Source organism: Erythrolamprus reginae, chromosome 1 (assembly GCF_031021105.1).
Source record: "Erythrolamprus reginae isolate rEryReg1 chromosome 1, rEryReg1.hap1, whole genome shotgun sequence".
In the NCBI taxonomy this organism is placed as follows: domain Eukaryota; kingdom Metazoa; phylum Chordata; class Lepidosauria; order Squamata; family Dipsadidae; genus Erythrolamprus; species Erythrolamprus reginae.
Genome location: NC_091950.1, coordinates 327075879 through 327099491, shown reverse-complemented (window position 1 = coordinate 327099491; position 23613 = coordinate 327075879). Strand labels below are relative to the sequence as shown.

Below are 23613 nucleotides of genomic sequence, written 5' to 3'. Positions count from 1 at the left end.
GCAGACTTGCTCAACTTGGTCAGTAAAATCCCTTTGGAATCACTTTGGATTCCAACAGAAGATTTAGAAGAAACTAGGGACAAGCAAAACATTCTAGATTTTATTTTTTAGTGAATGCTGGAATAGTTCAACAGAGCTTCCAATGCAATGTGTTTGGTTTGGGTTTCTACTTTGACATAATCCAGGTTGTCATAATCTCTAGCAAGTTGCTACTTACCTTGAATGTAATAGTGAGCATTTTTTGATGATCCAACTCTACGAGTACGTGCATCTGATATTTTAACTTGACAGATGTTAGCTCCCATACACTTTGGATTCTTTGAATCAGTGATAGAAGAAAGCTGAATCTCATAAATGTATCTGTCACCATTTGTTCTGAAATCTCCTGATGCATTGTATAATCTGAAACAAAAATAAATAAATAAAAATTAAAATACATAATGCATACACATATACAGAGTAATGATACAGAAATAACTAGAACTACATCAAAAAACTTTGGAAGCACCTCTTTTCACCTAATTACTACTATTCTCTATTCCAAGTTACCTATTTTAATTCACCTAAAATGTCAAGTTTACTTCCATCTAGCAAGGGATTTTCTTCACTCATTTCCAAGCAATCTACAATTCCTCAATTTTCATTTTACCTGAATGCTATATAGGTAGTCTTCAACTTAAACCATTGGCAACTCTTATACCGTGTTTTCCTGAAAATAACATCCTATCTTATATTTTTTGAACCCCGAAATAAGCGCTTGATCTTATTGTCATGCACTCAAAAGCCCGATTGGGCTTATTATCAGGGGATGTCTTATTTTGGGGGAAACAGAGTTTTTATGAACTGCAACATCTTGGGAGGGGGGGCACCTAATCACCTTTTGTGATCTTCTGATGAGAAAAATCAATGGGGAAGACAGATTAACCTAATAACAGTATTAGCGTAACAATTTCAGTGGTTCATTTAACCACTGTGGCAAGAAAGCTTGTAAAATGGAGCAAAACTCACTTCACAACTGTTTTGTATACCAATGGAAATTTTGGGCTCAACTGTGGTCATAATTCGAGAACTAAGTGTTCCGATCTTCACTATTATTTATGAAAACCATAGGTATAATGCACAAGAATACACAGCTGAGTTGGAGAAAATATTTTGTTCAAATGTCCTTCATTCTAGAACTAATTTTTACTTTTAATGATAGGCATAGGGATAAATTTAAATAATATGGGGTAAATTTAAAGTTATATATTTATCATAGCTTTATAATATAGAGAGACAGGAGAGATGGGGGTATCTTTCTCTGGGGTGACAGAGGGCCAGAATATCCCGGTCCTGCTGGGGAGAGGTAGATATGGCGGGAGTCACGGGGCTAGCCGTTCTGGAGGAAAAAGAGATCGCTGCTTAATAGCGATCCCTTGTTCCGGTCCCGTGAGCTCAAACCGGAGCCCTGGTGACGAGTGTAATCCGGGCCCTGGGCTCAAGGTGCTGCTACTCAATGCCAGATCGGTCGCGAATAAAGCTCTCCTCATCCGGGATCTGATCCTGGATGAGGAGGCCGATCTGGCATGTGTTACTGAAACCTGGCTGGGCCCAGAGGGAGGGGTGCCTCTCTCGGAAATATGTCCAGCTGGGTTTCAGATATGGCACCAGCCTCGACCCCAGGGAAGGGGGCGAGGAGTGGCTATTGTAGCCAGGGAGAGCCTCCATCTGCGTAGACTCGTTGCTCCTGAGATCTCGGGTTGTGAGTCACTCCTTGTGAAGTTGGACTTAGGGGTTCAGGTGGGCTTGTTACTCACGTACCTGCCTCCCAGCTGCGTGTCAACAGCCCTGCCTGTGCTGCTCGAAGAGGTGGCCGGGCTGGCGGTGGAGTTCCCCGGACTCATTGTCCTGGGGGACTTCAATCTGCCATCGCTCGGCGGTTCCTCAGGATTAGCACAGGAGTTCATGGCCACCATGACAGCCATGGACCTGACTCAAGTAGTTCAGGGTCCGACTCACGAGGGTGGACACACACCCGACATGGTATTCCTCTCGGAGCAATTGAATAGTGGTCTGAGACTAAGGGGCTTAGAAGCATTGCCTTTGTCATGGTCAGACCATTTTCTACTGCGGCTCAACTTCCTGGCTCCAATCCTCCCCCGCAGGGAGGCGGAACCGATTAGGAGGTTCCGCCCCAGACGCCTGATGGACCCTGAGGGCTTTCAGAAGGCGCTTGGGGTTCTACCAGATTCGCTCGTCCACAGCTCGGCAGAGTCTCTTGCTGAGGCCTGGAACAAGGCTGCAGCGGAGGCTCTTGACCGAATTGCGCCACTGCGACCTCTCTGTGGCACTAGACCCCGTAGAGCTCCATGGTTCAACGAGGAGCTCCGGGAGTTGAAACGCCAGAAGAGACGTCTAGAGAAGCGATGGAGGAAGAGTAAGTCCGAATCCGACCGAACACTTGTAAGAGCTTTTATTAAGACTTACAAAGTGGCGCTCAAGGCGGCAAGATGCGCGTACCATGCCGCCTTGATTGCATCAGTGGAATCCCGCCCGGCTGCCCTGTTTAGGGTGACCCGCTCCCTTCTAAATCAGGGGGGAGTTGGGGAACCCTTGCAGGGCAGTGCTGAGGAATTTATCTCGTTTTTCGCTGATAAAGTCGCTCGGATCCGAGCGGAACTCGACTCCAATTGCATAGCAGTATCGGCTGACAATGAGTCAGTCGAGGTGACTGGGGCTAAACGTCTTTGTCCATCTGTCTGGGAGGAGTTTGACTTGGTGACACCTGATGAAGTGGACAAGGCCATTGGAGCTGTGAGTTCTGCCACCTGCTTACTGGATCCGTGTCCCTCTTGGTTGGTTTCGGCCAGTCGAGAGGTGACACGGAGCTGGGTCCAGGAGATTGTCACCGCCTCCTTGGGGAGGGGGTCCTTCCCAGCTCCTTATAAGGAGGCACTTGTGCGCCCCCTCCTCAAGAAGCCTTCCCTGGACCCAGCCGTGCTTAATAACTACCGTCCAGTCTCCAACCTTCCCTTTATGGGGAAGGTTGTTGAGAAGGTGGTGGCGCTCCAACTCCAGCGGTCCTTGGAAGAAGCCGATTATCTAGGGCCCCAACAGTCGGGTTTCAGGCCCGGTTACAGCACGGAAACTGCTTTGGTCGCGTTGATGGATGATCTCTGGCAGGCCCGGGACAGGGGCTTGTCCTCTGTCCTGGTGCTTCTTAACCTCTCAGCGGCTTTCGATACCATCGACCATGGTATCCTTCTGCGCCGACTGGAGGGGTTGGGAGTGGGAGGCACTGTTCTCCAGTGGTTCTCCTCCTACCTCTCCGGTCGGTCGCAGTTGGTGTTAGTGGGGGGTCAGAGGTCGACCTCTAGGTTTCTCCCTTGTGGGGTACCTCAGGGGTCGGTCCTCTCCCCCCTGCTATTTAATATCTACATGAAACCGCTGGGTGAGATCATCCAAGGGCATGGGGTGAGGTATCATCAATATGCGGATGATACCCAGTTGTACATCTCCACCCCATGTCCAGTCAGCGAAGCAGCGGAAGTGATGTGCCGGTGCCTGGAGGCTGTTGGGGACTGGATGGGTGTCAACAAACTCAAACTCAATCCAGACAAGACAGAGTGGCTGTGGGTGTTGCCTCCCAAGGACAATTCCATCTGTCCGTCCATTACCCTGGGGGGGGGAACCACTGACCCCCTCAGAGAGGGTGCGCAACTTGGGCGTCCTCCTCGACCCACAGCTGACATTGGAACATCATCTTTCGGCTGTGGCGAGGAGGGCGTTTGCCCAGGTTCGCCTGGTGCACCAGTTGCGGCCCTATTTGGACAGGGAGTCATTGCTCACAGTCACTCATGCCCTTATCACCTCAAGGTTCGATTACTGCAATGCTCTCTACATGGGGCTACCTCTGAAAAGTGTTCGGAAACTTCAGATCGTGCAGAACGTACGAATCCCAGCGGCCGATAAGGTCCCACAGAGTTGGCCTTCTCCGGGTCCCGTCGACTAAACAATGTCGTCTGGCGGGCCCCAGGGGAAGAGCCTTCTCTGTGGCGGCCCCGGCCCTCTGGAATCAACTCCCCCTGGAGATTAGAACTGCTCCCACCCTCCTTGTCTTCCGTAAACTACTTAAGACCCATCTATACCGCCAGGCATGGGGGATTTGAGACACCTTTCCCCCAGGCTTATTATAATTTATGTTTGGTATGTATGTGCTGTTTGGTTTTTTAAATTGATAGGGTTTTTAGTTTTTTCTTAATATTATATTTGTGCCTGTACAATATTGTTTTATCGCTTGTTGTGAGCCGCCCCGAGTCTTCGGAGAGGGGCGGCATACAAATCTAATAAATTATTATTATTATTATTATTATTATTATCATCAATAATAATTACTTTCCTAAAAATTGAAAAATCTACCTTATATCTCTTGCATCAATCTACCACATATACACAAATTTGCTACTGTGCCTACTGGAAGAGAATTTACTTCTGTTCTATTGATTTACTTAATACTATATGGATGTATGTTGCACTAAAGTTCAACAGATTAGGATGAATCTGTCTCTGTGAGAAAATGGAGTGTTTTTCAATATGCACACATACCTATATAACAGTATAAATAAGCCATATAGATGCAAAATCAGTGGTGGATTGCTCAGTAGCAATCCACCACCATTCAACCCAGTACGGTGATCTGGTAGCAGCGGTGGTGGGAGGCTCCACCCATCCGCCCGGACGTCATCAAAAAATGCTCTGCGCATGTGCAGAATCTTCTGCATATATGCAGAAGCACTGCCTGCATGGAAAGCGTGCAACCCATGCGCTCCCATTCCCAAACCTGTAACAAAGATAAGTAGAACCTACTACTGTGTAAAATTAGTTAATTCCTTAAGAAATGTATTAACCCATGCACCATATACCAAACCTTAGCTCTTAAATTTCCCTTCTTATAAAGTTGTCAGTACATCCACCCGGATTTAAAAGTTATTGCATCACTTTAAAAAAATCCAGACGAATGGTTATGACCGGAAACTTCCTATTTCTAGACGTGGTAGATAGACGTTTTGTTCAGTTCAGTTCACCTACCAGTTTTTCACTAAACCAATTGGCAACTAAAAACAGATCATCAAGAGTCTTCTCTTGGTCTCTTACAAGTACTTTAAAAATTAACTTACTTTTTACTAATATGATACTGTTTTTATTGTAATTTGAAGGTAATCATGGGCTTCCCAAGGTATGCCCATGTTACGTCAACACTCCGCAGTCTGCATTGGTTGCCGATCAATTTCCGGTCACAATTCAAAGTGTTGGTTATGACCTATAAAGCCCTTCATGGTATCGGACCAGAATATCTCCGGGACCGCCTTCTGCTGCACGAATCCCAGCGACCGGTCAGGTCCCACAGAGTTGGCCTTCTCCGGATCCCGTAGACTAAGCAATGTCGTTTGGCGGGACCCAGGAGAAGCGCCTTCTCTGTGGCGGCCCCGACCCTCTGGAACCAGCTCCCCCCAGATATCAGAGTTGCCCCCACCCTCCTTGCCTTTCGCAAGCTCCTTAAAACCCACCTCTGTCGTCAGGCATGGGGGAATTGAAATTTATACATGGTATGCTTGTATGTATGAGTGGTTCTTTAAATTGGGGGTTTTTAGATTGCTTTTTAATATTAGATTTGTTTATACTGTCTTTTTATATTGTTGTTAGCCGCCCCGAGTCTTCGGAGAGGGGCGGCATACAAATTTAATAATAATAATAATAATAATAATAATAATAATAATAATAATAATAATAATATTGAAAAAAGTTTGTATGGACGAAAAAAAATTAAAAAAATTACACGCACACACCAAAAAATAACTTACTTGTAATAAATATTACCCAAGCTGAAATTCTTTCCTGTCTCTGGATTTATAACTGTGCCATTCTCTATCTTTACTTCTTGAGGTTTCACAGCACAAGCAGCTCGAGTTTCCCAGGTAATGTAATAGGCACAATTTTCTTCATCAATCCTAAAAGGAAGCATTTGGGAAATTAACACATAACAGTAGAGGCCGAGATGACATGACGGTAAAGACTAAGAGGAATAAAATTTGCTATTTATCTTTCCTATTGGGTGGATGTGACGATTGGATTTACACATTTCACTGAACATAAATCAAGCACACATTTTCCCAAGTTCCATTAGGGTCATTCTAGTTCCTAACTTAATGTTCTTTGTGAACCTAGCCAATTGGGTTTATTCAATAAAGTTTAAACCCCGCAAAAAACTTTTTTCTGCTCTGTAAATCAGAATGCAATTATGTAAAGAGTTCCAGTTTTAAAGAATTAGTTCAACACTTCTCTATAGCCATAAGAGGCAAAGGTTTATAAATCACCCATTTAAAATAGATGGTTTTATTTAGTAATCCAATGTAAACCTTTAGAGGATTTGACCTTAAAATAGGCATGCTGTCAAGATACAGGGGGGAGACCTCCTCTTTTGCCTCCTAACTATCTGAGCAGAATGGTTTAAAGTGTAAAACACAGAATTATACTTTGCATAAGGGGGATATGTGTGTTTGTGCACATGTACATACAGTATGTTACATCAATCAGCTCAAGGTCTGCAGCTGGATTTTCAGCAGATAGAGACATTTATGCTCAAAAAATGGAAGAATTAGAACCAAAACTAGACTGGAACATAGATTTTATTTTCATTGGTACTACAGTGATACCTCATCTTACGAACCCCTCTTCATATGAACTTTTCATGATACGAACCCGGTGCTTAAGATTTTTTTGCCTCTTCTTCCGAACTATTTTCACCTTACGAACCCGAGCCACCGCCACTGGGATGCCCCGCCTCTGGACTTCCATTGCCAGCCGAAGTGCTGAGATTCTCCTGAGGCCCCCCTCGCTGGGAAACCCCACCGCTGGACCTCCGTTACCAACCGAAGTGCTGGGATTCCTCTGAAGCTCCCCTCGCTGGGATTCAAAGCAGCGCCAGCAAAAATGATGGGAATCCTTCGCTTCGGCTGGCAATGGAAGTCCGGAGATGGGGTTTCACAGCGAGGGGAGCCTCAGGGGGGAATCCCAGTGCTTCGGCTGGCAGCGGAAGTCCGGAGGCGGGGATTCCCAGCAGTGCAAGGCAAAAGGGGTGACTTTTGGGATGGGGTTGCACGCATTATTTGCTTTTGCATTGATTCCTACGGGGAAAATTGCTTAGTCTTACGAACTTTTCATCTTACGAACCTGGTCACGGAACGAATTCAGTTCATAAGACGAGGTATCACTTTACTAGCATAACGATTATTTTATTTCTACTACTTAATTTGGTGATTAGTGTAAATCACTCGTCCACACCACATGCTGGTCTTTCTCAACATTCATTCATTCATTCATTTGTTGACTTCATTTGTATGGCCATATTATGGCTGATTAGGAGTTACTAAAATATACAGAACACGCTAGATCAGGGTTGTCAAACTCACGGCCCACAGGCTGAATGCATCATGCACTGGGCACGGCCACGCCCAGTTTAGCAAAGGGGGGGAAAGTCATGATATGTCGTATGACACCGCAATGACACAAATTTGGCACTAGATCAAAGAAAGCTTCCCTAAAATCTAAATGATGCCATGTGCATAGTATATACCTTGATAAAAGCTGAAGTGGCCTTTGTTATGCCATAAAAAACAAATCATCCATACACCTCTTTACCTGTTGAATCTTGGCAACCCAACAGTTTTTCCACATTTCAGCTCTATGACTGTTGTTGCCTTTTTGTTCTTCTTTGGACATTCATGACCATTGGAGTAGCTGACAAGAACCTTGTCACCTGAAATAAAGCACCAGGTTTTATTAAAAGCAAATGAGATTCTGAATATAGAGCAATGCTGTGAAGGTCCTCTCCCCCAAAATGAATTTAACTAGATGCTATTTGTGATGTTTTATTAAAATTAAATTATTTATGATTTGGCATTAGTAATATTTTCTTCATCAACAATAATTGGTAATATCTCCAAAGACTAATACTTTATAGCTGGGACATATGAATATATTTAGTATATGTCCATAGTTTGATTTCACAGATTGATATCAATACTTTCGCAAAATTAAAAAAATATTTTGTTCTAAAAACTGTTTGAATTTTAAAGAATAGCTGACCCATGTAAGCACTGAGCACCAGGAGGTTTCTTTCTATTTCCATAGCTACAGACCCTTTCTAGAAGAACATCATAAGGGGAATTACATGGATGTAATGAATAATATGTTAGCATTAGTTTTGTTTTTTCAGTAATCCATATGCAAATGAGTTCATGTAACCCTAATGAAATTAGAAAACAAAATTAAAACTAAGGATAACTCAGTTTTGCAGATCAAGACAAAGCTTGCAGCTGCCACCAACAGGCTTCCTGGTCCCATTTTAAGACTATCCAAGGAGTGATCAGTTCACTTTAGGGACCTCCTTATCCTCTCATCATCTACAAACTTCTATAGAGTATCTGCTTAAGTTCCTTTCCCTGTGAAGGATATGGACACAGGCTAGAAAACAGACTTTCTCTATGACTCTTTCCACTTGGTAAAACAAAGGTGTACACAGCGCCTTCATCCAGGCATCCTGGAGGGCACTAAAAACCTTACCATTTTTATTGAACCTTTAGCTTCTACCAAATGAACATTGGGACCTTTTAACTTGCAAAGCTAGCAATTCTGCTATTACTTATGTATTAAGTATTTGTTAATAATGTAGGACAAATGTTATCATTTTATCACAAACTTACTGTATACCACCTGGATTTGTTTGCATAGGAGTACAAAATGGTCCAAGACAAATAATAAATAAATGTTAACAAATTAAGGCTATTTTCACTTTCCCTTGCATAAAATAGCAGGGGACACCAAAGAGACATACCTGCAACATTAAGTGTTTGCGTATGAACTAACCCCAGAACTTGGACGGCACCATTCTGATTTCGTCGACAAACACTTGCCCTCTCAGGACAACCTGAGGGTCCTTCGTGGACTCTCTGACAAAGGTTCATGTAGTAACTAAATCCAAGAAGGAAAAGACGGTCATTTCAGCAGACATTCCATCAGTGCAATAAATATTTAAAGCATCAATACTGATGTTTTATTTTATTTAAAGCATCAAAAGTTTTTTAAAAACACAATCATAGAAACATAGAAACATAGAAGACTGACGGCAGAAAAAGACCTCATGGTCCATCTAGTCTGCCCTTATACTATTTCCTGTATTTTATCTTAGGATGGATATACCGTATTTTTCGCTCCATAAGATGCAGTTTTTTTCCTCCCAAAGTAGGAAGAAAAATCAGCCCCGTCTTATGGAGCGAAGATGCAGGCAGGGAGGGGGGGGAGGCTGCGAACTCGGAAGAGCCATCCCGCCGGCTGGCTGGCTAGCTGCTGCCTGGCCCCCTCCCTCCCGGAGGAGGGTCTCCCTCCGCACCAGCGGCGCTCCCCCCACCAGCCAGCCAGCCAAGCCCCGCGCCCGCCAGAACCGGCTCCTCGCTCTCCCCCCGCCGCCCGCCGCATTTGCAGGAGGTGGGGAGGGTCGGGCGGCCCGCCAAGGCCAGGAGGGACGCCGCTGCCCCCCCTTCCCTCTCTCCGCCCGCCGCTGCGCCTCCTTGACGCCGAGAGGAAATGCCGGCAAAAGTTTTTCTCAGCGGAGGTCTTCAATGTCGGGGGCGCACGGGCGGTTGCGCGCGCTCCCTATCTCCCTGCTAGCCCACTCGGAATATTCAAAATAAGAAAAGCCTTTGCCGGTGAAGGTTTTTCTTATTTTGAATATTCTGAGTGGGCTAGCAGGGAGATAGGGAGCGCGCGCAACCGCCCGAGCGCCCCGACATTGAATATCACCTTCGCCGGCCCCGCCTCTCCTGAAAGAGAGAGGGAAAGGGGGGAGAGGTGGGAGAGAAAGAGAGAGGGAGAGGGGGGAGAGATAGCGAGAGAGAAAGAGAGAGGGAAAGGGGGAGAGAGGGGGGAGAGAAAGAGAGAGGGAGGGAGAGAGAGGAGATAAAGGAAGAGGAGAGAGAGAAAGGAAGAGAAAGAAAGAAAGAGGGATAGAAAGAGAGAGAGAGAGAGAGTGAGAGATACTCAGTGAGCCTTTCTTTGAAGTTGCCTTTCTTTCTTTCTTTCTTTCTTTCTTTTTCTCTCTTGCTCTCTTGCTCTTTCATTCTTTTTTCTTTCTCTTGCTTTCTTTCTTTCTCTTTCTTTCTCTCCTTCCTTCCCTCCTTCCATTTCTTTCATTCCCCCTCTCTATTTTTATTTCTCTTTCATTTTCTTTCTTTCTCTCTTTCTTGCTTTCTTTCTTGCTCTTTTTCTTTCTCTCTTTTACCTTCCCTTCCTCTATTTCTTCTTTTCTTTCTCCTTCCTACCTTCTTCCCTCCCTCCCTCCCTTCAGTCCTTCCTCTCTTACTCTCCCCTTTCATAAGTTTCCTTGCTTCCTTCCTCTGTTCCTGTCCCTTCCCCCTTTCTTTCTTTCTTTCTTTCTTTCCTTCCTTCCTTCCTTTCCTCCCTCCATTTCTTGCTTTCCTTTTCCTTCCTCCCTTCTTTCCTCCCCCACTCCCTTCTTTCACTCCTTCCTCTCTTCCTCTCCCCTTTTTGGCTCAAAATATTTTTTTTCTATTTTCCTCCTCTAAAATCTAGGTGCGTCTTATCAGCAGGTGCGTCTTATAGAGCGAAAAATACGGTATGTTTATCCCAGGCATGTTTAAATTCAGTTACTGTGGATTTACCAACCACGTATGCTGGAAGTTTGTTCCAAGGATCTACTACTCTTTCAGTAAAATAATATTTTCTCATGTTGCTTTTGATCTTTCCCCCAACTAACTTCAGATTGTGTCCCCTTGTTCTTGTGTTCACTTTCCTATTAAAAACACTTCCCTCCTGAACCTTATTTAACCCTTTAACATATTTAAATGGTTCGATCATGTCCCCCCTTTTCGTTCTGTCCTCCAAACTATAAAGATTGAGTTCATTAAGTCTTTCCTGATACGTTTTATGCTTAAGACCTTCCACCATTCTTGTCTTTGGACCCGTTCAATTTTGCCAATATCTTTTTGTAGGTGAGGTCTCCAGAACTGAACACAGTATTCCAAATGGGGTCTCACCAGCGCTCTATATAAGGGGATCACAATCTCCCTCTTCCTGCTTGTTATACTTCTAGCTATGCAGCCAAGCATCCTACTTGCTTTTCCTACCACCCGACCACACTGTTCACCCATTTTGAGACTGTCAGAAATCACTACCCCTAAATCCTTCTCCTCTGAAGTTTTTGCTAACACAGAACTGCCAATGCAATACTCAGATTGAGGATTCCTTTTCTCCAAGTGCATTATTTTACATTTGGAAACATTAAACTGCAGTTTAATGTTTCCAAATGTAATCAGTATAGGGCCCCAATAAGGACTATCTTACTTTAAAAAATAAATTCCCAGAGCATGAAATGGAACATTATCTATCTATGACAACCAATGTAACTCAACTGAATTTTCCAAAAGTTCTTCTATATACAGTGGTACCTCTACCTAAGAATGCCTCTACTTAAGAACTTTTCTAGATAAGAACCAGGTGTTCAAGATTTTTTTGCCTCTTCTCAAGAACCATTTTCTACTTAAGAACCTGAGCCCGGAAAAATTTCCCAGGAAATTGAGAGTGGCAGAAAGGCCCAGCCAGTTTCCTGCCATTCCCCCTTTAATCTCGGCGATCTCGGGCTTTTCTGGGCTGCCAGTGGAGTTTTTCGGTGGCGTTTAAGGAGGCTTTGGCAGTCCAGAGCGAACGGAGCATTTTCCTTTCTCTGGGCACTTAGAGAGGGGATAAACCACTTCATTGCCTCCCATACACCCAGCGAGGTTGCTTCCCGGAGTGTCTGGGCATGGAAAGGCAAAAGGCGGTGCTTCGCCCTGGCCAGATCAACTCGGCTTCAGCCAAACCAAGGAGTCACCACAGTGAAGGAAAGCGCCAGCTACAAAGCGAGCGAGAGGAGAGCCCTTCAGCATGGGAAGGAAGAGGAAGCAGGTAGCAGCAGCAGCAGCCTTTCGTTCAAAGGAGTGGGAGGTTCCCCCCACCTGGGTTTCCCTCTCTGGTGCAGTGTATGGGAAGCAGCCTCATGCCAGGTGTATGGGAGGCGCATGCTCTTCTTCACCGCCTCAGAATCCCTCTTTTTTTTTTTAGCCTTAAATTTTGGATTTTTTTTATTCTCCTCACCTCACCTTCTTCCTTCGGCAGTGACTGTCTTCCTCCTCTTCTTCCTCCTCCTCCTCCCACCCAAATTCCAAGCTTTTATTTCTTTCTTAATGGGTTTGCACACATTTTTTGATTCCCCTCACCTCACCTTCTCCCTTCGGCAGTGACTCCTCTTCCTCTTCTTCTTCCTCCTCCTCCCACCCAAATTCCGAGCTTTTATTTCTTTCGTAATGGATTTGCACGCATTATTTGCTTTTACATTGATTCCTATGGGAAAACTGTTTCTACTTACAAACTTTTCTACTTAAGAACTTGGTCACGGAACGAATTAAGTTCTTAAGTAGAGGTACCACTGTATTTCAAATATAATTTTCTAAAGTGATAGTCAATCTAGACACGGTATTCCAATGATTCTAGATTATTCAACAGAGCAAAGCGGGGTGATCAAATATTTCTAGTAAAAATAATGTATTCCCTCCCTTTTTAATTAACAACCACCCTACACTTCTCTTTGATGTACATTTTCCTTCAAACAGTCCCTTGACTGGGGGAAAAAAAAACACGACTACAACATTTTATTTAAGCGCTGCCTAGTCTTAGTCACTTTCCTGATACTCAAGCATCCTTGCCTGAATTGCAAGATACACACTCAAAAGAATGATTAGCTGTACTAGCAATGAATAACAAACTGGTAAGTTGAGTTCCATTAGAGTTCCAAAGTACACTCACGAGCTGCCCTTGTCCGCGAAGACCCATGAGCCTGTGAGTGAGGAAAGTACTCTCAAATCATAAGTTTTGTGCTTCTGAATAAACTTGCATTCCATCTTCCTTGGAGGACATAGAAGCTGGGTCCTCCATTCAAATGTGACAGAGCAGCCAAGGGTCTCACTCAGCAGCTGAGGACTTCTATCATTAGCACTTTCATCACACTTAAAAATAATAGTAGATTCACGCTGTCCAGTTTCTGCAAGATATAAACAAAAGCTTTATAAATAAGACTGTAAATCCATGAATTAAATTCTATGGGAAAGTTGTTAGCAATAAATACGTTTATCTATCTTTGTCTTTTAATGTTCATATCGTCCAAGTTGTGTACAATGGTTCGGTAGTGTTATATTTGGGCAAAACTGTATAAGTCTAGGCATATCAGCTATCTGAGTTAGTGATCAGAACTGGAATTATTATACAGTGTTCCCTTGATTTTCGCGGGGGATGCGTTCCGAGACCGCCCGCGAAAGTCGAATTTCCGCGAAGTAGAGATGCGGAAGTAAAAACACCATTTTTGGCTATGAACAGTATACCAAGCCTTCCCTTAACACTTTAAACCCCTAAATTACCATTTCCCATCCCCTTAGAAACCATTTAGATTATTACTCACCATGTTTATTTAATAAAGTTTATTTTAAAAAAATGTTTTTTAAAGGCAGACAAAAGTTTGGCAATGACATATGACATCATCGGGCGGGAAAAACCGTGGTATGGGGGGGAAACCGCGTATTTTTTAATTAATATTTTTGAAAAACCGTGGTATAGATGTTTCGCGAAGTTCGAACCCGCAAAAATCGAGGGAACGCTGTACACCGATTCAAAGTAATAAGGTCATCATAAGGGACAGTGAATTTGGGAAGGAGGAAGGTTTCAGAAAGCAAAGGCAATCTTATACATTTTCTACAAAATTCTCATTTTAAAATGTAAAATAAGCTGAGTCTAATTGATTTGGAGGGTATTAATATTCAAGTATACTTGGAATTCCCAATCTTAACATTCAGTCACATTTTCTTCTTCTTCAAGAAAACACGATAGGGGGTTAATTAACCTGTATGAGGTTTCTATTTTTCTTGGCCTTAGTACTGGTAGTCCTTGCCTTGCGACCAGTCACTTAACAATTGTTCGAAGTTACAAAAGACTCCAAGAAAGATACTTATGACTCTGATGATTCCAAAGTTCTGAAAAAACTGATCATGTGATGGCCCACTAAACAAGCACCATGAATAAGATCATAATAAGAGCTTTAGTGGTACAGTGGTTAGAGTACAGTACTGCAAGCTACTTCTGTTGATCACCAGCTGCCAGCAGTTTGGCAGATCGAATCTCAATAGGCTCAAGGTTGACTCAGCCTTCCATTCTGCTAAGGTCGGTAAAATAAGGGCCCAGATTGTTGGGAGCAATATGCTTACTCTCTGTAAACTGCTTAGAGAGGGCTGTGAAGCCCTTTCTGGCCTGACTTGCAGTGGTTAAGTCAAGGACCACCTGTAATGCATCAACAGGACCGGTTTATGGCCAGTTGTCTCTGAATGACGCTTCCAAATGTGGATAAACATGATTTGTTTTTTACATGTTGTGAGCCGCCCCGAGTCTTCGGAGAGGGGCGGCATACAAATCTAAGTAATAAATAAATAATAAATAAATAAAGTCAAATACAAATATTGAAGCATTGTCTGTATCTAGAGCACAAAACTGGTTTTAGTGCTGTTACATAACAACACTTAAAGTGCGGCAATACAAATTAGGGTGGCCCTCAACTTATAACTAATTGTTTAGTGACCATTTCAAGTTACAACAGCATTGGGAAAAAGTGACTTGTGACCATTTTTCACACTCACAACCATTGCAGCATCCCCATGGCTACATTAAAATTTGAACACTTGTCAAACCAGTTCATATTTATGACGGTGCCACTATCCTGCGGTTGTGTGACCATTTTTTGCAACCTTCTGACAATGCCAACGGAGAAAGTCAAATTCACTTTAGAATAGAATAGAATAGAATAGAATAGAATTTTATTGGCCAAGTGTGATTGGACACACAAGGAATTTGTCTTGGTGTATATGCTCTCAGCCATGTTTTAACAATTTAACAACCAGAGTAATTTACTTAACAACCGTGGCAAGAAAGGTTGTAAAACAGGAAAAAACACACTCAATAACTGTCTTGTTTAGCAACAGAAATTTAGAGCTCAACTGTGGTCATAAGTCAAGAACCATCTGTACCCTGATTGGATTTTCTTTTCAGCAGCTGTTGCTTTATCTCAAGCCACCAAGATATCCCAGCACTATACAGTACAGCTGTGCATCTTAATGCTTAACCCTGCATAGCAGAATTTGATCGCTTTACTTACCATTTACACAGAATCCCCATTTTTGGTCTCTCAGTAAGTTATCAGTTGTAGCACACCATGGACGCGCTTGTCCCTCTGATATGCACCTGTCATAACTTTTACCACTGTACTGGAAAGGGAAGACACAAAGCTCACCCTTTTCAGTCACTGGAAGTAAAAAAAAAAGGCAATAAATATTTAATCGGCAATACCAATGAAATGTTAACAGTAAAATATTAATATATCTTAACTAAAAACTTAGCACAGAAGTTGATTGTCAGTGGCACCAAGAATTAAGAAAGGCCATGTTTTAAGTAACAATTGATGTAACTACTGCTACCAGCCATCATATTTCTACACAGGTTATTTTAGAACTGTTGTCGTTGGCTCTGGCCCAGCTCCTGCCCCAGGGAATGTGGAGGTGGAGGCAGGGGAAACGTCAACATGTCATAGGCCTGTTTTGTTGCCAGCAAAGTCAGGGAGTGCAGTTTCCTCGGACGAAGAAGGTGGGGGTGACTTGGAAGAGGGGGGCTTGGCACACAGCCCAGGAAGCCAATCTCCATTATCTTCGGTCGATTCGGATGACGAAGTGTTAGACCCACGCAGGCGTGGACTTATGCATCGAAGAGACCAATTGAGGAAATATTACAGGACATAAGAGAGGCCACCTGTATTTGGGTGGGGCTCCAGTAATTAGAGCTGCTGCTATTTATTTATTTATTTTTATTACTTAGATTTGTATGCCGCCCCTCTCCGAAGACTCGGAGTAAATAGCAGCGTGCTAGTTTGGCCATTGTGGAAGATTATCTGATCGCAGTTCTTCAGGATCGTGCCTCGCTGTGTCTGAACTTTGTGGATTTTTTCACGCCTTTGACACCAAAGCAGAGTAAAGTGTGTGTGTGTTTCACTTTGTGGGAAGAAGGACGGCGGTGACGTTTCTTCATAGCTACTAGCTAAGTACTTAAGGACTGATTAAGGGACTTGTACAGCCAACAAGGTTGTTCTGGGGAAGAGTACTCTTTGCAATACAAAAAGGGTGCTTTGTTTCTTTTGAATTTTGTGATAAAGGACATTGTTTTGAATTTTCAAACACGTACGTACGTGTGTGTGTGTGTGTGTGTGTGTGTATGTCTGAAATTTGTACCCGTGAATTTTCGGGAGGCTTCTACCAGAGAGCCCGGCAGAACAAGAACAAACTGAGATGGTCTCAAAGATCATCATTCTTGGCCACTTTCACCTGGAATACTTTTGCTTCCAGCTCTTCTTTCAAAATGACATTATACAAAGAGGAACAAGATGCAAACCCCAAAACAACATCATACAATGTTCAAGATTTAAATTTACACGAAGACACTCTGTATTATCCCATTGATCCCTCCTTTTTACTTCTTATAATTTGATAGTCCAGAATAGTACATAAGTTAATGCATTTGATCACTGGACAAAGTTCAATCTCAAAATCACTAAGTGAAAATTCTATGGGTGAATTAGACCCGAGTAGCCTTAAATGTTACCGTCCTTAAATTCTCAATGGGATTATTCTTAGGATAAATAAGTTAAGGAAATAAGGTTAGTTTATCTTAACACTGAAAAGCTGATGAATTAAGACCACTAAGCAAGCAATGGTATAGTTTTCAAAGTAAATTCCTTGCAAATCTCGTACCTGGAGGACATTTTTCACCACCTTTATACTGCAAGAAAACAGCTTCATCTTGATGCCGGTAGTCCAATTTTAATTGTTTTTTGTTGCCAAATGAGATGGCACTATTGCCAGAGATAAGACAAACTGCAGCGTCTTTGCATTGTCCTTGAGGTATATCTGCTGCTTCTGAACATACCCCAAGATGGTAGCTCCTGCGTCCAGAGGGAACCTGTTTTGACAGCCAAAACTATACCATTAAAAAACTGCAAATGGAATAAGAGAAAATGCTAAATATTTTAAAAGGCTCAAATGGCCATGCCAAGAGCCTCCCCAGATGATGCAAGACAATGTGCAAAGGGTTTCAGAATGAATCTTCCAGAGGATGTTCATTTTAAACAGCAGGCTCAGAGAGATGCTTTGCTCATTTTCCAAAATACAGTAGTACCTCTAGATACGAGCTGCTCCACATGCGAGTATTCCAAGTTACGAGCCACGACGAGAGCGAAATTTCTGTTCGACACCCGAGCTCAAATTCGGGATACGAGTCAAGCCTCCACTAGGTGGCGCAAGAATCCTTGCTTCTGGTTATCTCGGTGGGGAAAAACAATGTCTAAAGGCATTCGTTCGAGATGCGAGTTGATTGACATACGAGCTCGGTTCTGGAACGAATTAAACTCGTATCTAGAGGTACTACTGTACTGTGAATATCATGCTTGTAAAATCTCCCACAGTTGTTACCAGAATTTCATCTCACACTCATAGGGGGAAACAGTTCCAGGAATGGTATTTATTCATCTCACTGATGATCAATGCATCTACCGTGTTTCCCGAAAATAGGACATGTCCTGATATTAAGCCCAACTGGGCTTTTCAGGGCATGCACGGAAATTTCCCCCTCCCCCCCAAAATAAGCCCTCACAACTACTTTCCGGGGAAAGGGGAAGACATGACCCACACACCCGGGCTGAGTCCGCTCGGGACAACAGAGGAAGCCACTCCCTCGCCCAGTGGCTCCCATTTGTTCCAAATCCCCCCATCCTTTCCTCGGAAAAGTGGCAGCAGTAGTAACTCACCCAGCGGGAAGAAATGTTTATTTGTTTGTTTGTTTGTTTGTTTGATTTTTGTGCCGCCCTTTTCCTTAGACTCAGGGCGGCTTACAACATGTTAGCAATAGCACTTTTTAACAGAGCCAGCATATTGCCCCCACAATCCGGGTCCTCATTTTACCCACCTCGGAAGGATGGAAGGCTGAGAACCTTGAGCCGGTGATGAGATTTGAACCGCTGACCTACAGATCTACAGTCAGCTTCAGTGGCCTGCAGTACAACACTCTACCTGCTGCGCCACCCCGGCTCTTGTGTCGGTGCCTGTGTGCACCCACCTCTCGTTGCTCTCTTTTTCTTCCCCGCACAGAAGCCACTCGTTTTGCGGGGGGCACTCTTTTGGCCAGGCGCGATAGAGCGCCCAAGCGAGAGGCGGGTACATGCAGGCACCGACACAAGATGTGCTTACCCCACAAGACTGGCTCTGCCTTTGGCGGTGTTCTGAAATGCGCTCCTGCCTGAAAGGAGGCGGAGGCGAGGCAGGGATTAAGGCTCTGGAGCAGACACGGCTGGAGGGGCGAGAGCCCCATCCTCTCCAATCCCCTGCCCCACAGCGAGACATGCGCCTTACCCAAGTCTGGTAGCTCTGTGGTGTCTCTCTATACAGAGAGAGGAACACCTTGCAAAGTATAGAAAAACTTTTCATGAGGGCTAGCAATTAACAACTTCTCGCGTGGAGCTGCCAGACTCATGTAAGATGTGTGTCTTGTGGCCTGCCCCGCCTCCTGCACCCCAAAAGTAATAAGCCCCCCCCCCCAATGCCAGGGCCATATTTGGGTTTTTTTAAAAAATATGTAAGACAGGGTCTTATTTTTAGGGAAACACGGTATATTATTTGCATGATTTTTAGGCCCATATCTTACAGAAAAAGAAACTTTTTATGACGAGCACATTTTATTGTCGTATGAATATCCTACTGTCCTAGACAAATTCAAATTTGTGTCCAGAGGGTTTTTTGACATATTTTGGACTGAACAATCATAACTAATTATTGATAATAATCACCTTATAGGGCTTTCCTGCAAGGCTTGACAGGTTGAAAACATAGTGTAACTGTTCATCCATGACAGAGCAGCCCAAAACATTTTCTTCATCAGGGCATACCACTGGGGTGCTCCATTCAAATATATATTCACAGCCGGATTTTTCTATCATTCTGGGCTTCCCCTATTACCAACACAACAAACAAGGGAATAAAGTGGTTATGCTTGAGAATCAGATAAGAAAGCTAAATGGTTGAAAATTAAACACACACTGAAGTTAAATAAACCCATCTGCTTTTATTTATATTATTTTGATTTTGCTTGCTGTGACTGAGGTTGATGACACTGGAAATAACCAAGCTTCAAAAATTTCTACAACAACAAAAGAATAAGATCATGTCTCAACTTCTGTTGCTTCATGCTGATTTTCTGGCGAGAACTGCAGATCACATGCTTATATACAAATCTAAGACAATTTTAAAAAATTAATTTGCCTGTACCAGAGAAGGGTTTGATATCAGGTTATGTACACAACTTGAATATTTCCTTTGTGAGGCTTCAAAATTCATTCTTTCTCCACTTCTCCTTATTTAGTTTAAAAATGGAACAAAGAAGTGCTTGATAACTGACCAAAGCAGAAACTTGAATACATTTCCCCCTCATCATCATGGGCTCTGTTGGCAATGTATCTATTTTACTGATCAGAAAGTTGAACGTTTGGGATGGGTGAAATTATTTTATTTATAGTTAAGGAACTTTGCATATCTATTAGCACATTTAATATCCCTCTAATGTCATGCTTCGCTAAGCATTCCACAAGGACATATCAACATAATGCATCTCCAAATCAAAAGATGTGGCCAGACAACTTTGAAATGTATTGATCTAATATGGAAATAGTGTTTTCAACCTTCTCCCAACACAAGCTATGCCATCCATTCGACTTGAGTCATTTGGCGGTAGATAATGATGCAGGAGGGAAGGGATGTGTCCAGTACCCATTGTTTGGTTTTGTCTGGTATGCTCATCTATGAGTGGGTAGTAATTGTTCTCAGAATCTTCTTGTAGCATGGAGGAATTTGAGAAGGAAGGATATGTACTAACCTCTCCAAGTAGATGAAAGTGATTTGTTGATTGAATAGAGGCTTCAAATGAAGCAAAAGAGACTCCCCCTCCATCTGTACCCATCTTAACCTTCCCATATCTATGTGCCTAACTACCCCATGGATCTGGCACCATAGGTGATGCACAAGAAAGTTATGGGCTTCCTGTTAAAGCAGGACAAGAAAACACCCCCCACCCCCCATCTACTCCACAGATCAGTTTCAATAAACCAAATTTTCTAATCATTTCCAAAACTCTCCATTTTCTAGAGTCTCAATCTCACTCCACCAGGAAAGCAATTGAAGAATGTCTTCTCTGCCACTAGAAAACCCACTAATTTATTATTTATTATTTATTTATTATTTAGATTTCTATGCCGCCCCTCTCCGCGGACTCGGGGCGGCATACAAATTACTGTAATTACTGGACATTAACTTTCCTAGTAGCAGACAGCCTCATGCACCAGTCTCATTAGTGAAGCAGAGTAGGAATTGGCTATGCAAACAGAGCATAGCTCTTTTCTCTTATAGTTTCTGCTAACTCACAAATTAGACAGCTGTTTGGTTGTGCACCCCCCCCCAATGCCTGGAAGAGATCGCCCCCCCCCCCCCCCCGGGCAACATTTTCTTAATTTATAAGTTTTTGCCAACAAGCAAAAAAAAACTATGGTTACCAGATTTGTTCCTTTGTTGCAGTGAAACACAATAAGGGATGAATAGTTGAGATTTTTATCTTCTGGACAAGGAGTGGTGCTGTTGAAAGCAATATTAACTTCATTTGTTGCACTGTTGAGGTGAGGAGGTGCTGTGATTCGACCAATATCCTAATTAAATATAATATAAATATGATTGACCACAAAATGAAACTGAAGCTTCAGCATCAAGTGGGAAATAAATTACTTTTATCTATATACAAGTTGCAATAACATGTGTTACATTGAGTGACAGAGTGAAAGGATGGTTTAGAAGGAATCCATCCGTTTTAATGATGAATGTATTTCTCATAAGATGAGAGATATTACTTCAATTACATTTTGTTCTGATGTACTCAAAATCGTTACATTACTACTGCTAAAAACCTAGGCAAGATCAATATGATCCACTGTCTGAAATTACTACCCATTTAGCACAAAATACCAGAATCAGCTTCTATATTTTAAGTAGTCTGACCTGGTTTGAATTGTTTTGCTTTCAAAATGATATTAGTTTTAAATAAGTCAGCTGTTTAAAGAAGTTAAAATGTTTCTTCCAGTTTATATAGAAGACTGAAAGAAGTTGGACTACTTTAATGAATAATAAGTGTAACCTTTACTTGCCCCAAGATTGTAGATATTCTCAATTTTAAAGAGATTTGTCATGATATGTAAACACATATTGTTCAAAATTCAAAAACCCTTTGAAAATAATTGAAATGTTTCCTGAAATTTGGAACATGACTTTTTAGCAGTGGATGTGCCCCAAAATGAAACATTTTTCTCTCATCTTTTCAATATTTTATATTATGTCAAATGCTGAAATTACTTTTCCAAATTATTGTTTGGAGAATATGGAGTCACCGAAGAACTGGTGCTCTTAAATAATACTAAACCAGCTTATTAGGCATGGTATTTTAGGTATTCATTCTAATATCCTGGTGTGAAAAAAGAAGACAATTTCATAAATGCTGATAATATTACTTACTACAGGAGAGCCATTAAGTGGGATCATGCAAACAGCTACACCAGGTGGACAACTGACATCCTTGATAGAATTTAATGGTTGGCAAATATTTATATAGAAATCTGGATTTTGGTCAGAAAAGTCATTAAATATCTCATAAGCACTTGTCCAATGGATTAAAGGGGAAAGGTCAATTACACTGCTGCCATTGGTAACTGAGCAGTCTACCTGTGGATGGGGGAGAGAAGATTCACATGAGTAGAAAAAACCATTATGAATGGTATAATAGATACATATTGGAAAAAAGAACACAAACATTTCATTTATAAAAATTGGAGGGCAATAATTTAGGAAGTTAAAAAAAATAAAGAGTTGTCTCCGTTTTATTGTTGTTATTATCAAGGAACTATTAAGGGAGCAAACATCACCAATACTGACAGGGTAGGCTACTATATATAAACAGACAACAAAAACTGCTCTTTTCTAACCCTGAGGATATTGCCTAGCCAAGTAAGGAAATAGGTTTAGGTTTAGGTTTATTGGATTTATATGCCGCCCCTCTCCGCAAACTCGGGGCGGCTCACAACAATAATAAAAAACAGTACAGTACACAATACCAAATCCAATGCCCACCCATCCAGTTCCAATTGAAATTAATAATCTCATAAAAAACAGTATATATAAAAAACAGGCACACAAATGTCTGCATAAAAACAACAGAGACTTCTAAGATTAGAAATAATTTTTTTGCAATCTTTCCTTTAACTTTTTAAATTTTCTTATACTTGATTTTTTATTTTATTATTGTATTAGCTTTTAGATTTTTCAAACTTTTAATAACATTATTAAAAGAGAGGGGGAAAATCCAGAATGTTTTGGCTGTTAACTTTTATAGATAAATCTGCATTGAGTGAATAAGGGAAAATTTGATGTATGTCATCTCTTACTTTCAGCAGCTTTTAGCATGGCATAGCAATAACACTCATATGCCACTGCATAATGCTTTATAGCACTCTCTGAGCAGTTTACAATGCCAGCATATCATTTTATCCATCTTGGAAGGATGGAAGGCTGAGTCAATCTTGAGCCAGTCAAGACTGAATTCCTGGCTGTGACCAGGGTTAGCCTACAATACTGCATTCTAACCACTGGGCAACATGACATAAACCTCTAGTCAAAAACATCAAAAACATCATCAAAAAAGCATAACAAAGAACGTTCTTTCTGTGCCAACTCAGGAAGCTCAAACTGCCCAAGGAGCTGCTGATACAGTTCTACAGAGGAATCATTGAATCTGTCGTCTGCACTTCTATAACTGTCTGGATTGGTTCTGCAACCCAACAAGACCGACACAGACTTCAGAGGAGAATCAGAACTCCAGAAAAAACAATTGCTGCCAACCTGTCTTCCATTGAGGACCTGTATATTGCACCAGTCAAAAAGAGGGCTGTGAAAATATTTACTGACCCCTCGCATCCTGGACACAAACTGTTTCAACTCCTACCCTCAAATCGTTGCTAGAGAGCACTGCACACCAAGACAACTAGACACAAGAACAGCTTTTCCCTGAACGCCATCACTCTACTAAACAAATAATTCCCTCAACACTTTCAGACTTTTTACTAAACTTGCACTTCTATTTCTACTAGGGTTTTTTTTCTCATCATTCCTATCATCCTTTTCCTCCACTTAGGACTGTATGACTGTCACTTGTTGCTTGTATCCTAAGATTTTTATTAATATGACAGGGTGATTACAAGTAATCTAATTAATATACATTATATTGCCTCTATTATCTTAGTAAGAATAACTTATTCTACTTCAACAACTGCCTTGCAAAATAGCACAAATGAATGTAATA

The 23613-nt window shown here is 42.2% G+C and overlaps 1 protein-coding gene across 3 annotated transcripts in view; it reads right to left on the bottom strand.

The window, feature by feature from the left end:
- IGF2R (insulin like growth factor 2 receptor) overlaps positions 1-23613 on the bottom strand; it is a 126876-nt gene that overhangs the window by 16018 nt on the left and 87245 nt on the right. For all 3 annotated transcript variants that reach the window (XM_070733800.1, XM_070733799.1, XM_070733801.1), the window contains exons 35-44: positions 21774-21980; positions 20768-20917; positions 19013-19174; positions 16926-17133; positions 15284-15430; positions 12895-13129; positions 8873-9009; positions 7678-7795; positions 5841-5987; positions 218-402 (exon numbers count right to left, since the gene is read on the bottom strand). In XM_070733800.1, the coding sequence (XP_070589901.1) occupies positions 218-402; positions 5841-5987; positions 7678-7795; positions 8873-9009; positions 12895-13129; positions 15284-15430; positions 16926-17133; positions 19013-19174; positions 20768-20917; positions 21774-21980 (1696 nt within the window). The remainder of the gene's footprint in view (positions 1-217; positions 403-5840; positions 5988-7677; positions 7796-8872; positions 9010-12894; positions 13130-15283; positions 15431-16925; positions 17134-19012; positions 19175-20767; positions 20918-21773; positions 21981-23613) is intronic.